This window comes from Melozone crissalis, unplaced genomic scaffold, assembly GCF_028551555.1.
Source record: "Melozone crissalis strain CALT ecotype California unplaced genomic scaffold, PUWL_Pcris_2 ptg000027l_1, whole genome shotgun sequence".
In the NCBI taxonomy this organism is placed as follows: Eukaryota; Metazoa; Chordata; class Aves; order Passeriformes; family Passerellidae; genus Melozone; species Melozone crissalis.
This window is the reverse complement of record NW_026535805.1, coordinates 24,862,895-24,878,507: the sequence shown is the minus strand read 5'-3', so window position 1 is coordinate 24,878,507 and position 15,613 is coordinate 24,862,895. Positions and strand designations below refer to the sequence as shown.

At 45.8% G+C, this 15,613-nt stretch overlaps 1 protein-coding gene across 2 annotated transcripts; it reads right to left on the bottom strand.

The window, feature by feature from the left end:
• Window positions 1–351: 351 nt before the first annotated feature.
• On the bottom strand, window positions 352–14,099 carry CCSAP (centriole, cilia and spindle associated protein). Of its 2 annotated transcripts, none has more exons than XM_054279012.1 (3): window positions 13,752–14,099; window positions 6,169–6,458; window positions 352–4,416 (listed from the first exon to the last, which is right to left on the bottom strand). In XM_054279012.1, exons 1-3 carry the CDS (start codon window positions 14,056–14,058, stop codon window positions 4,243–4,245), a joined length of 771 nt encoding a protein of 256 aa, XP_054134987.1. In that variant the 5' UTR covers window positions 14,059–14,099; the 3' UTR covers window positions 352–4,242. The 2 variants fall into 2 exon arrangements, with proteins under 2 accessions (XP_054134987.1, XP_054134988.1); XM_054279013.1 differs by having other exon boundaries at window positions 6,169–6,452.
• Between the last annotated feature and the right edge of the window lie 1,514 nt (window positions 14,100–15,613).

Genomic DNA, 15,613 nt, shown 5'->3' with positions numbered 1-15,613 from the left:
AGGAAGCTGTGTTTTTCCTCCAAACCTTTACATTTGTATTCTCAAAGGCATAGCATTTAAGATAGCTAGTACAGCTGGGGTTTTTTCTTATCATAGTAAGGGGAAAACAGTGATTCAGGTTGGGAAAGGATGTTAAGGACCTCTGGGAGAGTTACAGGAGGACCATAAGAGGCTGGAATGGTAACTGTAATATAACTTCATAGCCAACCTTATTCATTACAGAAGCCTGTCACATTCCAGGAGAGAATATCTGGGACAAGCAGAAGCCACAGTTTGCATGCAGGGACTAAAGTACCATGTAAGGGAAAAAAAAAAAAAGATATCTCAAAAAGCACAGTATAAGCAGTCCAGTCATTTTGTGTCACTGATTTTATTCACATGTACAAGTTGAGACTACATTATTAAAATAGACAATACAGAAGCATTAAAAACAAATACTGTTTAAAAACTTTAAAAAACACATATTGCTTCAAGCTTAGATGGTATTTCCCTATTGTTTTTAAAGTGAATTCAGTGCTAACAATAGCTGAGGCAGCTTCCCAGTCATTTGTACCCCTAATTTCATGGGGTTACTTGTCAAGGTGTTGAGTCAGGCTCCATTTATGGCTTTGCTGCTGAGTGCACTAACTGAGCTGGAAAAGAAACTGGAACATCCAGGTTACCATACATTAGGCCCTCAGATTGCTAGCATTTAGTCCCTATCACAGTAAAAACAAAAAATCAGAGAGGCCTTTATAGTTCAGTGGCACTACATTATACCATAAAAAATGAGAACAGATACACTTCCCTATGTGTTAAAAATTCAATTTAAATTTGCATGTGCTACCTGGATAAAATTCATACCAGAAACTGTTCCTCAGTTTTGTTAAGGTTGGCTCTCTAAGTTTAGCTATCACCTTGACTACTATCTCAGCTTCCTGTGAAAAAGTCTGTATTTCATAGTTGCAAAGATGTGACAGCAGTGACTGAACAGGCATGCTACTGTATTTTACAGGACATTCTTATGCAGTTTTCATGGTAACATTTTACACTGTAAACACTATCTTCACAACACTATAGTTAAACTGCAGCATTACACATTGTAAAACTCTTGCTTCACTTAGCTAAGTACTTCCAGAAACAAAGGAATAAACAGTTATTTTAATGAAAACTTTGGACAATTGAGTATTTACTGTGTTCTTACCAAAAAGTTTTGTTTCTAAAACAGGAGTGAGAAGTGTTCACCACTTTGCTAAATTCAAGAGTCCATGCAAGACAATGTTTAGAAATTCCTTAATTGATAGGGAGACATTCACTACGTTTTCTACCTTCCAGTGAATCCAATTTGAAGCAAATGGCCACCTCCTGTAGGAATCTATGGAATACACTTAAAGCTTTCACATCTGGAAAGTCCTGCTTTACAATGCAATTGGCTTTTCATTTGTTAACATCAAAGCACCAGCAGTTTTCCAGACCAAGTACTTCACACAGAGCTCGCAGTGATCAGAACTACACTATTTCATATAGTCTAAGCAAAATAGTAGCTTTATAGTCAATTAATACCCAAATGCAGGAAGGCTACCTGATTTGCAGAATGATTTACCCCTCACTTCAGGTATTGTGTTACTTAAACCCAGATAGTACTAACATAGCACCCAGGATAGTTTTGGCTACAGACCATTTGAAAAAGCACAACAACAACTCACAAGACCTTATCTGCTGTCTTTTACTAAGTCATCTTTGTGGAGAACAGTTCTTGACCAGACAAGGATTTTAGGACTAGACGATTTCCTCAGTACACAGCAGCCCTGATGCTGTTGAAAATTCTGATTTGAAGACCTGAACAGGCCTTTTGGAGATGCTCTTAGTTCCCAGTATCCAAGGCAGAAGACACTTAGGCCTCCTATAATTATTGAAAACACCAACACCTAATGGGAGATACATCTTATCCAAACACAAGTACTTAAGGCAGGCACAGAGTCATCCTGGCTCTTCCATTCCCTGTGGGAGGAGAGAACTGTAGAAGCTATCTTCAAAAGCATGGCAAGATGAGTCCTGCCCTACACAGTCAAGGAAACTGTTGAATGTGACAAAATGCACTGAGGGCACAATCCATCTGCTGTGGTTACATAAAGCCTACAAAGTGTGTGGGCAACAGGAACAGGCAAGTTTTTATTGAATAAGGCTGTTAAACACTACTGAGTTGGTGCTTTGACACTGTTGTGTAAAGCTTGGGTGGCTTCTGGAACTGCAACAGCATCAGAAACAAGCTAAGCATATTTACAGCAGTTATTTAAAGAGGAAAACACAGCATGAAAGGAAATGAAAAGAATCTCATATGGAATAAAGGCATTCTCTGGAGTAGTTTTCCCCAGTTTTGGGCACTGTTCTAAAGTTTCAGGAAATTCTAGCCCATGGTTTACTTAGCAGTCAAAATCCCCTACAGGAATTTTGCTGCCTATAAAACATTCTTAATCATGCTGTGCTTTCCCAGACTTAAAAGCTGTAAGATCTTAAATAGGTAGCCTTCAACAAGAGTGGTCTGTATTTTTATAGCTTTGTGCTTAAAAGGCAGGTTAAACAAAAAACAGTTTATAGTTTCATGGATTCTAGGATTTAATTTAACAAAATCAAAATTGTGAGTAATGAAACCTTTAGTGATGTAAGACACTAGGAGGCAGCAGTGCTTGGACCCTTTGCACAATTGCTTTCTTCAAGAACACAATCAGACTTTTCACTAAGCATGCTCTGTTGCAATAGTAATTCCAGAGTCCTCCTTAATCACTGAGATTGTGGAATGAAGCTAAAACTAGTGCAGGTTTCTGCTCTAGAAGTGCAAGTATGCTTTCTGTGGGAATGTGTCCAGCCTGTAAAACACAAGCTTCAAAACAATTAAACTGAGATAACCAACATAAGTAACTAACACACAACACATCTGAACAAAACTTCAAAGCTCACAACTACAGCAATCATCTGCCTAAAGTGTAGTTAGCAAACTGAAAAAAAGATAATTTACAGCCACCTGAGGGAAACAATACCACCGAGGAAATCACAATTACTGTCTTACTATGTAGAAGTAGGACCTACAAAACAAAAATGTTCAAACTTCATTATATGTTCTTGTTTACTAAAGGATACACCCCTCCTTTCCCTAGCCCTTACCCCCTTCCCCATCCCCCCATAAGTGAGGGGTTCTGCACCAGTTTTGAGAGGCAGCAAGTTTCTCAGGACATCATCTACAAGTTTTATCAGTACAATTTTCAAGTTTAAACCCTTTTACAATATACCTGTACAATACCTCCAAGAAGAATGCATATTGCACTCTGACCCTCACTGAGCATAATAGATACTCTGAAGTGTTAAAAATAGACCTCACCAGAAAGGAGCCAGCCCTCTCCTTCAATAAATGCATTTACATGATTAAGTACAGACTAAGTGTGACCACAAGGTTAGTACAGTGGTATAGCTCTATATTTGTAGAACAAGTAACTGCTTATTGAGTGGCAGCTATCAGATAATGATTGTCTACATTAGTTATTTGGTACAACAGAAACAGCTACAGCAAAATGATCCTGCAGCTGTTTCTTGCCCTGAAAATGAGTGGTTTATTCTAATGACCTTAGAAACAGTGATAAAAGTTAGCATCAGCTGATTCACTAATCAAACAAGGTTGGTTTTGTTTGGGGTTTTTTGTTGTTGTCTTTAAAGTTTCTGTGTACAGACAATACTTGGTATTTGCCTGCCTAAAGCATCTACATTTATTAGTGCTAGTTACCAGACACACTGGCTTCCTGCTGCCTGTCTTCATATGCTTATTGTCATAAAACTGTTAAATAGTTTTATAAATACAAAGGCACCTCCATCACTCCTTTGAAGTCTTTCCCCAATACCATCTCCTTGAACTTTAAATAAGGGAAAACAGATTATTTGTAACCATGATCATCAAAAAAGTGACTTTGCTTTGACTCCCTGTATGTTAAGGTTTCCCCTCCCACCCTCAAAACAAACCGACTGAAGCATTAGAAAAATTCCCAAAAGGGGAACTGTTTAAAAGTTTGGGTAGTTATATCTAAAAGCCTCTTCAAATGTTATGGCTCCAAGGATACACCCCACTGTGAGGTAGGTAGCCAAGATAAAAACATTGTAACAAATACTTTAACAGCTGGAAACTCCCTATAAAAACCTTGCATAAGTGGTTTGGTTCCTTGCACCAGTGTCCTGATATGCGTGACTTCTTCTGAGGATGCCTAAGGGAATCCAGGTTCAGAGAGCTCTTGCTGAGTAGCATCTCATGTACTCTGTCATCCAGGGGTTGTCTGCTGGGGAGGGCTTTGCTCGCCAGGTGTTTTCTGCCTCTGCTGACCGCACTCGCCTCTGAGAAAGCTTCCTTTTCTCCACTTGCCTCCTGTTCTTTGCTCGCAGGGCAGACTCGTGAATCTAAAAGACCAGAGTTAGTATTATGGAAGGGGAACAGCCTAGGAAGCCCTCAGGAATGACAAGGATCACTTTTTATTTCTCCCAGACCCCGTCCTGAAGGAACAGGGATTGTGAGCAAGGTTATATTTTCTTCTCTAATTTGTACCATTAACTGAACATAGATTTCTTTTTTTTCCTTGAGAAGTGCTTTAAATTCTGTTCTGCATTATCTTTCACACTTCCAACTATTAAATGATTGTAAAAATCTTGAATGTTTCATAGTCTTAGTCAGATAAATTCTAAAAACTTCAATTCTCTGTTTGTATCATTTAAAAACAGTCCTCAATATGCCTAAGCATCCCTTAAGCCTAATATCCCTAAGCCATATTAGTAAGACCAAACCCTAGGGATCCCTTAGAGACTAAAGATCTTAATTTTGAACAATGTGCTGAACACAATTACGTACATTTTTATATTAATAAATTATCATATTTCCCCCAAAATTTAATATGAAGAGCCAGTTTCTATGTTTGTGTGCATCCATCTCCCATCTCAATAAGGGGTAAGTAACGCCTTTCAAACATGCAAGAAAAAGTAACCTCAGCAGGCAATAAGTAGTTGGTTCCTACATAAAGAAACATCCTCAGTGACAAAACACTGCATAATTGGGAGTGTTTCAGAAATGTTCTGCCTGCTCAGTCCAAGCTCAAGACCCAAGCTGAGGTGTTCCATTGCTGTTTCTAGTGTAAGAAATATTAGATGTCTAAGATAAAATATAAATAATTCTGCTCATGTCAGGCTTATGCCTCTTTTAGGTTTCAACATAAAGCACCAGTCAACTATTTTGAGCACTGACCAAAGTTTATCAATTTAGCATTAGTGTCCATTATCAGGAAAGGCAGCTTCTTTCTAAAGCTGTAAGGCCCAAGTTCTTCCTTTTGCCCAAAGGTTTGAACTGTCCAGGAAGGAAAAGCTTAGGCTTCAAATCCCTTCCAAAACAGCCCATCAAAGGCCAGCTCCATCTGGATATGGGTAAGACACTGGCAGGGATTCATTAATGATTTGTGTTTTACCAGCCTAGGAGAGTTATAGAGAAGAAAGAAATGGATCAGTTAAAACACTCCCTTGCTGTTTCTAAGCTAGGAAACAGAGCCCCAGTACAGCAGAATCCTGGTGCTGGCCATGCCACATGAATTTAATTTGTGCTATTTTGGTAATATTTACACCAGCCCTGTAATCCATCAGCCATCTGATAGACCATTCTGCTGCAAGCAACATTTCCTACTGGCAAGCCACCAAACCAGGCTGCTAGACAAGACATCTTAGCAGAAAAGCACTTGTACCATCTCAGTGAGGCTCCTAGTCTAGGAAGTGCCCCAGCAAAAGTCTCTCTTTCACAGCTCAAGGACTTTATGTGTTTATTTGCCTGCCTGCTGTGGGGTGCCTGGTGCTAACTGTCTGCTCTTCTCCTGTTCTCATGAAGTTCAGAATGCAGAAATACTTTTAGAACAGTCAGTTTTGCTGGTAACACTGTAACAGCCACAAACAGGACAGGCAGTTTTAATTAGAGTGGCAAGTGTTAGTCAAACCTGGGAAGCTTCCAAACCAACAGTAAAGAGCTCTTATTTGGACATCTCAAGATTGCTAGAACCTACTGCTGGAATCTCCATATATTCAAATAAAGGGACCCCTGAGAAGTTTTGTCCAGCTACTAAGACATCTGTAGGCACTAAGGAGTCGCTGCCTTTTCATGAAATAGAAGCTCTTACTTACTTCATTCACTGAAGCAGAAGCACAAACGTTGTGAGTTTTCTGGCTCCCAGTATCTGTCTGTCTTTCTCCCCACCCATACAGAGCAAATGGATGTTTATTCTCCTTTGGTGCATCTGTCCTTTGGGGACTTTTGGCTGATTTTCGATCGTTCCGACTGGACAAGGCACTTCGACTTGGACGTCGTCCTGTACGGCTGGTTTTGTCTGCTTCCTTTACAGAAGTATGTTCTACAGTTTTCTCTTGCTCTTCCTTCTCCTGCTTTTCTTGATCTTCTTTTTCTTTTTCTTTCTCTGGAGAAGAAAACAAAGTTATGCTTTAAGCTCCTAATGACAACATATTAATGTCTGATTTGCACAGCCTCTCAATACATCACTGAAGCTGAGCTTTTTTTAGAAATTCGAGAAGTCATTGCTCCCTTAGCAACAGACATATACCTTGCTTAAATGTCTTCATTCTTTCTTTAGTGACTACAATCCAGCTTTCCCATACTTAAAAATGCCTTTCACTGGTGAGGTTACAGATAACCAACAGCCCCAGGAAGAACTTAAAGACGGTTTCCAGTGATCTTCTGTCTTCACTATTTCATCCTTGCATCTCTCAGCAAACAGATGGACTGCTGAATGCCACATAGATGCTGCTAGCCAGTCAGAGATGAAGACTGTGTGCAATATTAAATCCTTCATATTATCAGCTTCCTCTGAAAAAAGTGATTCATTTTCAAGCTCTGTTTACACATCTATTTCTGTTATGATTTTCTGCTTAGGAAGGAGAGGAGAGTATGAAGCAAGACCCCACAAAGTAGTAGACATCACCTTTGCTACCTGATCTGTGAATTATATGGTACATTTAAAGTGCCACACTCTGCAGGCATTACTCCCCCAGGATCCTTTATCCCACACATTTAAGCCTTCCATAGCAAGGGGTCAGCAATAATCCTCCAGGCCCTGGGTATGGAAAGAAGGGTTTGTGCAAAGAATTTAAAGGCAGTTAAATCACTAAATCACTGCAGTTTTAGATCATCACTGAAGACTGAATCAGCATTATATAAAATATTAATTAATAAAATCACAGAGGAACAACTGTTCCATAAAAGCCAATCTTCTTGCCCCATAGTGTGTGATCACCTACAAGACATGGGCCTTTTATTCACCTAAGAGTATAGGAGTCCACTAGTAACCAATTCCTTTCAAGTCTTATCATTAGATGCTATCTTCTGCTAGACTCACACAGTGATCACTAAACTCTGCTGACATAAACACATCAAACTTGCTGGTTTATTTCTGCTACTAGTGGGGACTAGCTCCACACCACCTCTGTTCCAAGTCTCAGCACATTCAGCCATCACCAGCATACACTGGTATGGACAGAAGGAATTCCTTCACTGTCATAGGGAGTTCTTCTGGTTTAGGGCTTGCTCACATAGTGACATGTTGACCACAGACAAGTAGTGTGTTTTTACCCAAGTGCTTTCATCATTTAAAGCAGGAGGGCTTGCCAATCCTATGACATAATAGCAACCACTCCTGATAATTGCTGGGATTTCAAGCAGGTGCATGCCCAATCTGACGCTGCTTTAATGTCAGTTCTGTATCCATCCAGTTCTAATGAAATAGAAGTTACCTGCCTGGCACACTGATTAAGCATCCATTTACTCTAGCACTCACTTCACATTTGCAGGGTAAAGATACCAAGGCTTGTTCCATGCCCCAGAATTCCCCTAAGGCAAGCCTTATGCTCCCTTGCTAGCTGTTAGCCTGGCCAGCAGAGTTTCTGTGCTGCCAAGCAGCACAGAGCCCTGGTGCTGAGCCCTGTTCAGCCTTGCCTATAACCATCTTCCAAGATGTCCAGGTGAGCATTCATCCACAGCCGATACTGCAGTGCTGCTGAGTATTTGGTAAAGAGTGGCCAGCAATGTTAAAGTATTTAGAGCTGTATTTGTTGAGAGCTCAGTTAAATGACATCACAAAACAACCAAAAATAAATTAGTCAAGGCCAAAGTAGTGGCACATTGAGAGTAATGGGTAGATGAATTTTACATACCTAAATATTGGCTGGGTGTAGTTTCAGTTACTATGGACAAGGCTGGTAAAATACAGCAGCAGTGAGCTCAGTGTGGCATTAGACTTGTTATGCTTGTTTTCCCTGTGCTCTGGGACACACAGCTTCACTCTGAAACAAGGCAGCTCATTCATCATGGCTGCAAACAGGCAGCACAAAGTTATCCCCTTACAAAATATTATCTGAGCATCTCCCTGCACAGCCACTCCAAAGGAGGGACTGCCTAAGTCCATTATCAGAAGGAAGCACTATTTTGAGAAAATTAAAATCTGAAAGGGAACATATTGCTGTCAATTCTGCAACAAGACTGCTTTTCCTTTCAGAAAGCTGTTTCATCCTCCATTCAAGGGAAAATGTCATCTTCCTTCTCTGCAAAGGGGATGGAGCGACACTGACTTCATAAACAGCAGAAGTGGCATTTAGAGACTTAAAAATACAGGAAAGTGGGGGCACTGCAATTACATGGATAGTTCAGCTTTAAAAAAACAAGGCAACAGCCATGCCTGGGGATGCTACTCACCAGGATACAGCTCCAGCTGGTCCAGAAATGATTGAGGCAGCTTGTCCCAAAATAGCAATAAAAGCATATGGGTAAATGGCACGCAGAGTCCTGTGCACAGCCTTACAGTCAATGCTATATGCCAGAGTGCACTGTAGCACTTATGAGCACTTGTTATTAGAGCAGTGCTCTGCTACAGTGCCATTTACACTGAACTCAGCTGGTGAAGGAACAAGATGTCTAACAGTTATTATTTAAGCCTTTTATTTTAAACTACAGTTTATATCCAGGCTATTATCTTAGGCATCACTTTTCACATGAAGTCAAAAGAGCAGCAGTTGAAGCAGGACTTAGACCCAGCTGTTCAGGAGGAAGTCCAGACACCAGCAACTCCTACCCATCTCCTTCCCATACAGAGCATCAGCTCCAGCAGACACAGGAAACTCAGAACTGCTTGCGGCATGACAGGGATTAGACAGGAGAGGGGGAAAGCTAGAAACGTTTAAAACTGCATCATGGACGCTAAGCAGAGCACACTGGATGGACAGCAGGAGGGGATTAAGTGCTTAACAGACAGAGCAGGCCCACCCAACACGGCAGCTGGAAGCTCCTGCCCAGAAGAGGTCACTTAAACCCCGCTGCATCCCCCGCTTGTGTAACAGCTCCGCTCCTGGCGCAGGCGGGAAGAGCCCAGGGGAGCCGCTGTCTCACACAGCTCTGCCACACAGGACCCCCATTGCAAAGGCCCTGATGACTTTCTGCAGATATCAACAGCCTTCTAATCAGGCCCACGGGCCAGGTCACAGGCTCAGCAGTGTTATCTCTGCATTGAGATGCTGGCTCCTTACAGCAATACCTCAGCACCAGGAGAGGCACTTGGTGCTTGCACTGCTGCAGGCAGAACTGCAATTCTCCTGTTTTGTACCGACACCTCCCCAGTGGGGCAGGTCTCCTGCTCCTCTTGACGGAGCCATACAACCCTGGGGGTTTGTTGTGGGTATCAACGAACTACAGCTGGGGAGAAAGTAAGTTACTACAGATGAAACAGATTGCAACATAATTTCTTCAAGGCAGCTCTTGTGTGAGGCAATAATGGAGCTAGCAGCCACACAGCAGCTCAGAGCTGATTAGATTCATGCAAGCTTCATTTGCAGCAGTTTGGAAAGTAATTACTGGATTGGCTTGATAGCAAAGCTTGTTTCCAAAGGAAAAAAATTGGGAGCAACTTTAAATAACAGTACTGTAAACCCCTGAATTGATGCCCTTGCCTTCTTCCCCCACCACAAACTGCTTCTTCCCACATACATGGGCCAGCAAATGCCCCTGCAACATGACGACAGACAAGATCAGGAAACAAGTTTGAAACTGGATCTTCTGTTTAGTTCCACTAATCCACATCAGTCGCTTTCCAAATACTTTTGAGGCAACTCCTTCAATGGCAGCTTGTCACTGCTGTCACTTAAGACCACTGCACAAAAATGCTGAAGGCAAAATGGCAATGAGGATTGAAAGATGCCTTCATCATGCATGTGTGCATCAGTGTCATTTCACAAGCAACAGGTCTGACAGCAGCACTGCTGCCAAGAGCTTGTCTTCTACTTACCAGCCCACTGGGTTCTGTTGACAGCTTTGAGGATGTGTCTACACCACAACTACACCAGTTCATTTAGGTCAAGATTTTGTGGGATTATGTTTAAAGCACATCTGTGCCTGGGCATATTCCACAGAACAATCCCACAAACAGCTGCCACAAGTGGAGGGTCAGAAGGAATTAACCCAAAGTTGCCTCTGAGCACACCTTGGTATCACTCAGCCATGGCTTCAGTCCAAAAGGGACAAAGCACCTTTGTGCCATGTGCTGCCCCAGGGGTTCACACTGGCAGTGCTTCAGACCAGCACCACTGAACATTAAAGCCAGGCTGCCTACATCCACCTCCTCTTCAAACACCAGGAGCATTCACAACCTTTACAAACACACATAGGCTTATTTCAATGAGAGGAAAGGGGAAACCAGGGCAGCACATGCCATTATGAATTGTGTTTACCTCAGATATTAAACAACATTAGTGCTGACCAAGCTTGTTGCCGTATTGGCAACAAGCACTGTCAATAGCACTCAGGCAGAAATCAGATTCCCCACAAAACAGCAGGAAGCAGCAGTAGCCAGGTAACAGCTAGGATGTTCCAGCATGTGGGTGGCTGTCAGATTCAGAAGACAAAAGATGTCATCAACATGAGCACACTCAGCTACCCCCACAGCACTTCAGTGTAATTAAGTTCTTTCAGAGTAAAGGAAAAAAAAAAAAGGCAGTTTAATAGTAGAAGCTTCAGAGTGGTAGTTTCTATGTGATCTCTTCCACACGCCTTAATTAGCCAGCCACTAAGCAGAATAAAAATGTATCCTAATGATTGTCCAATACTAAATGGGTCACCTCCTTATATGTGCATTAGGATACAATAAATATCCACGAAATCCAGCTGCCTCACCAGAGTTGTTTTCAGTCCTTCTGCTAGAGACTTAGCAAAGCTCTTAAATACTCACAGAAGTTAAGAAATGTTTATTCTAAGCCATTTGGCAAAAAAGTGAATGTGAAGTACAGATTTTTCTCCCACTATAAAATAGCAAGGACCTGGCAAAACCTTAGGCATTCCCCTACAGCATCCATGGCAAAGGTGTATCAGTTACAGCAGCACAGTTGCCCAAAACCCTGCAGCCTGGCAGGCCACTGGAGCTCCACAGTCCCTTTGCCACTGCTGCAGGACTGGGGACACAACTGGATGCACTGGAGAGTCACTGCACCATCACTGACCACAGACACAGCTAGCTAGCTGTTGTTCCCTGCCAAATCCCAACCAGAATCAGGCTACCAAGTAACTCCAGCTGGACCTTTCCCTAGGGAGGAGTCAGGAAAGGAATCAGGGAGCAGGCTAATGAGTGAGCGGAGCACCCTGGCCAGCAGTCTCTAGCCTTGGCAATGCCAGTGCCATCAGATTGTAGCATGTTTATGTGCTCTACCCATAGGCTCAACAGCAATGAAAATAAATTCAGGTCCCTACAACTGCCCCAGGCTTGTATTCAAAGTACATCAGAAAAGCTGGGAATGCCAGGTTCTGAGTGCAGCTTCAACAGCTTCCACCTCCTCTCACTAAAAGCCTAGCCTTTAGAGAGCATCACCTTTTCCCATGCAACCACTCCCTAATCTTTTGCAATTCCTTCGTTCTTCCCACTGACATACTGTAGAGTTCTTCCACACATGCTCCCAGTCTAGCTTCCTCAAGGCCTGATTGAGGAAAGCAAAACTAGGCCCACTGATACTCTGTTTCATACTGGTGAGCTGGGGTGCTTCCATCACTGCACAGCTCTTGTGGTTCAACCTCAGCCAGCAATGAAGTATCACATAGCCACACACCCTCTTTCTACAGGGGGATGGAAAAAGAATGAGAAAAACTCATGGGTTGAGATAAGAACAGCTCAGTAATTGATATAAAGTGAAATATAATAATAGTAATGAAAAGGGAAGAATAAAACCCAAGAGAAACCAGTGATGCACAGTCAGTGGCTCCTGGGCAACTCCACCCAGTTTATGTACTGGGCAGGACGTTCTGGCCATGGAGTATCCCTTTGGCCATTTGGGTCAGCTGTCCTGGCTGTGCTTCCTCACAGCTTCTAGTGCACCTGCTGGCTGCCAGAGCGTGGGAAACTGAGAAATCCTTGATTTAGAGTAAGCACTGCTGAGCAACTACTAAAAACATCAGCTGTGTTATCAGTGTTATTCTCATACTGAATCCAACACACAGCACTGTACCAGCTACCAGGCACAAAATTATCCCAGCTGAAATGAGGACAACAGCTTGGGGGAGGTGGAATGCATTACCCCAGCAGCTGTGTGCCCCCCATGTGAGACCAGGGTACCACAGGCCCACCCAGCTGACTGCAGGACCCACATCACTAGTATGCCCTGAAACACCAAGCCTTTGGAACAGGAGCAAAAGCTTTTGTATAATGTGGAATTCTTAAGATCAATGAATGCAGTTTAGTCTTGAATCTCAGAACACAGATCATTCTGGAAAGCTCAGGTCCCAAAGGGCATTGGATCAGGTTTGTTTCTCCACTCCAGACAAGCACATTTAACTCCAGGGAGAGAAGGGGGGGGGGGAAACACACACCACAACTACAACCAGGCAGCATGAGGCTTAACTGAACAGTTCTCAAGGATTTTCCCTGCTGCTGTACCACAGGGAGGCAGCTGATTCAAAAGGCATTTCAAACCACCAATCAATGGCTGCCAGATACGGTATTCTTTCACTAAAGGTAAGAAACTGTATCTTATGGTTTAAAAAAATACCAGTTTGAGAGGCTTGACCATGTTAATATCTGCCTAACCACTTTCTTAGGCCGTGAGACAGAAGGGAATTACTCTGCGCTGGAAGAGAACAAACTGTTACCAGCTCAGCACCTGCTCAGGCTACTTAGTTGACCCCACTCAGCTGCACACCCAAGATCAAACCTCAGGGGGCATTAAGAACCAGGCGTTCAGCAGAGACAGATTGCGTGTGCAGGTCCAGGAAAGCAATTGCATTAACAGCCAGCCACTGGCACACAGTCCAACCTGCCGCTGCTTTTGCCGGAGAACCCGCTTATATAATTGCAGAGATGCTTGGCTCCCATGGCAACAGTTTACATAAGTGGCTGTGACTCAGGATGAGAGTTGCCACCACTCGGCTCTTTAAAGCGACACCTCCGACGCCGCAGCCGCGGCTTCTCCGCAGGCCCAGCCAGGACCCGGCTGGAGGCGGCTGCTGGGCCCTGCCACCCCCGGGCCGTGTCCTGGGGGCGGGTAGGACGGGCCGGCTGCCCCCGCACGGTCACCCCGGGATCGCGGATCGGCCCCAAGCCGCGGCGGGGCGGCCCGGGCAGAGCCATCAGTGCCGAGCCCCCCGGAGAACGGCCGGGCAGCACGGGGAGGGGGCTGGGGCCGCCCCGGGCACACGTGTCCCCCCCTCCCGCCGCCGCCGCGCTCCCTACCGGGGCTGGCCCGTCCCGCCTCGCTCGGCGCCGCCGCTCCCGCTCCCACTGCCGCCTCCTCCTCCTCCTTTGCTTTCGCGGGGCTGCCGGCGCCCGGCGGCGAGGGGGAGCCGGCGGTGCTGCCGCCGCCGCTGCCGCTGTCCTGCTCCCAGCCGTCCCAGAGCCAGGGCCGGTGCGCCTGCTCCAGGAGCCGGCGGCTGAGGCGGTAGTGCAGCAGCTCCAGGTAGCAGGCACCGCACGATTCCCACTTGGGCTCCTTGAAGCGCTTCATATACTCCGTCTTCACGCGCCGCGCCGGCACCACCATGGCGGAGCCGGAGCCGCAGCCGGGAGCCGGGAGTCGGGAAGCGCCGGCCGAGCCCGCCCCCTCCCGCTGCTACGTTTAAATCCAAACAGCGGCGTCCGGCCCCGCCCCGAACGGGGAGGGATGCCTGCGGGGGGGGGGGACGGGGCCGTGAGGCGCAGAGAACGGGATGACACAGAGTGAAAATTAAATCAAATATAAAATAGATCATAAACACACCAAAGCCCCGCAGCCCTGGGCCCAGCAGTAGGCGTGCTGGGGCCCGGGTGAGGCTCCGGGACAGCCCCCCGCCGCACGGCTGTGGGGCAGCTCGGCGCCTCTCGGGGCCCATTGGAACCCAGCGGGTCCGTGCAGTGCGTCAGAAGTGATGCAGCAGCACCAGCACCACCAGCACCACCAGCACCAGCACCACCAGCAGCAGCGTCACCTTGTGCGTGCAGCAGCGCCCCGGGCCCCGGGGCAGCCGCTGCCTCCCGTGCTGCTGCTGCGAGAGCAAAAGATGCGCAGCCGCCGGGGCCGGCCGGAGGGAGGCGAACGCCTCTGCAACAACACGCAGCTCTCTCCATTTCCCCCTAATCTGCTTTTAAAACCCGTCGCCAGATTCTCGTAATCCAGCCCAGCGCTGGGCAGCCGCCGTCTCTGGGGATACGAAACGCTTTAGAGGCAAATGCAGAAACCGGGGCGGCCTCTGCAGCCGCCCTCGCCCTCCTGCCTGCCCGCACGCTGACCCTCGGCTCTTCAGCGGTTTCTGGATATTTCCCTCTCTCACACACCGTATTTGGGGCATCGCGGCGAATCTGCCCCTATGGGACACGATTGTCCTTGAAAATGTTTTGCCGCAGAGCCTTTGCCACGGCCCGCTCGCTTCACAGCCCCCTCTGGGAGGGGACAGCGCGATCCCCCGGCCCGCCCCACCCGCTGTCCTGCTTTGGACACCTGCAGACCGGCCTGCCCTTGCCATGCGCGGGCTCTGCACAGAGCCCTCCTCGCCAGCCCCGCTCCGACACACGGGGGCACTGACGGATTTCCAGAAACAGTTCTGGGAAACCGTTCCTTTTTTTTTTCTCCTTTTTTTTTTCTTTTTTTTAACTAATAAGGAAGCAAACAGTATTTTTCCTTGCCTTGCCCTGTGCGTCCCTTGACTGACACAAATTAGAAAAAGACAAACCACAAGCTGGCACGGATTCCCGGGATGGTAAACGATGGCCCAGGTTCTTCCAGTGAAACAAAAGTGTTGGTGGCTTTAAGGTGAGGGGGTGGGTGTTACCCACAGCACCTCTGCCTGCGCGGCGCTGATGCAATCATCGATGCAGCTAGCATAACCAAATTGACTTGCTTTAATCGATGCTCAGATCGAGAGTATTTAGCTCTGGTTTTGCGTGTGCAGACTCAGGCTTTCCAACCCCTGGTGACCAAGCAGGAGTGAGTGGGACAGAGATGTTGCCTGACCTTTGCAGAAGGTCCTGGATATCTCCCTCCAGCCCCCAGCCCTTGCAGTTATGTCAACAGCCCCGTGACAGCAGGATGTTGGAGAAATCCGGTGGGTCCAGCTGCAATT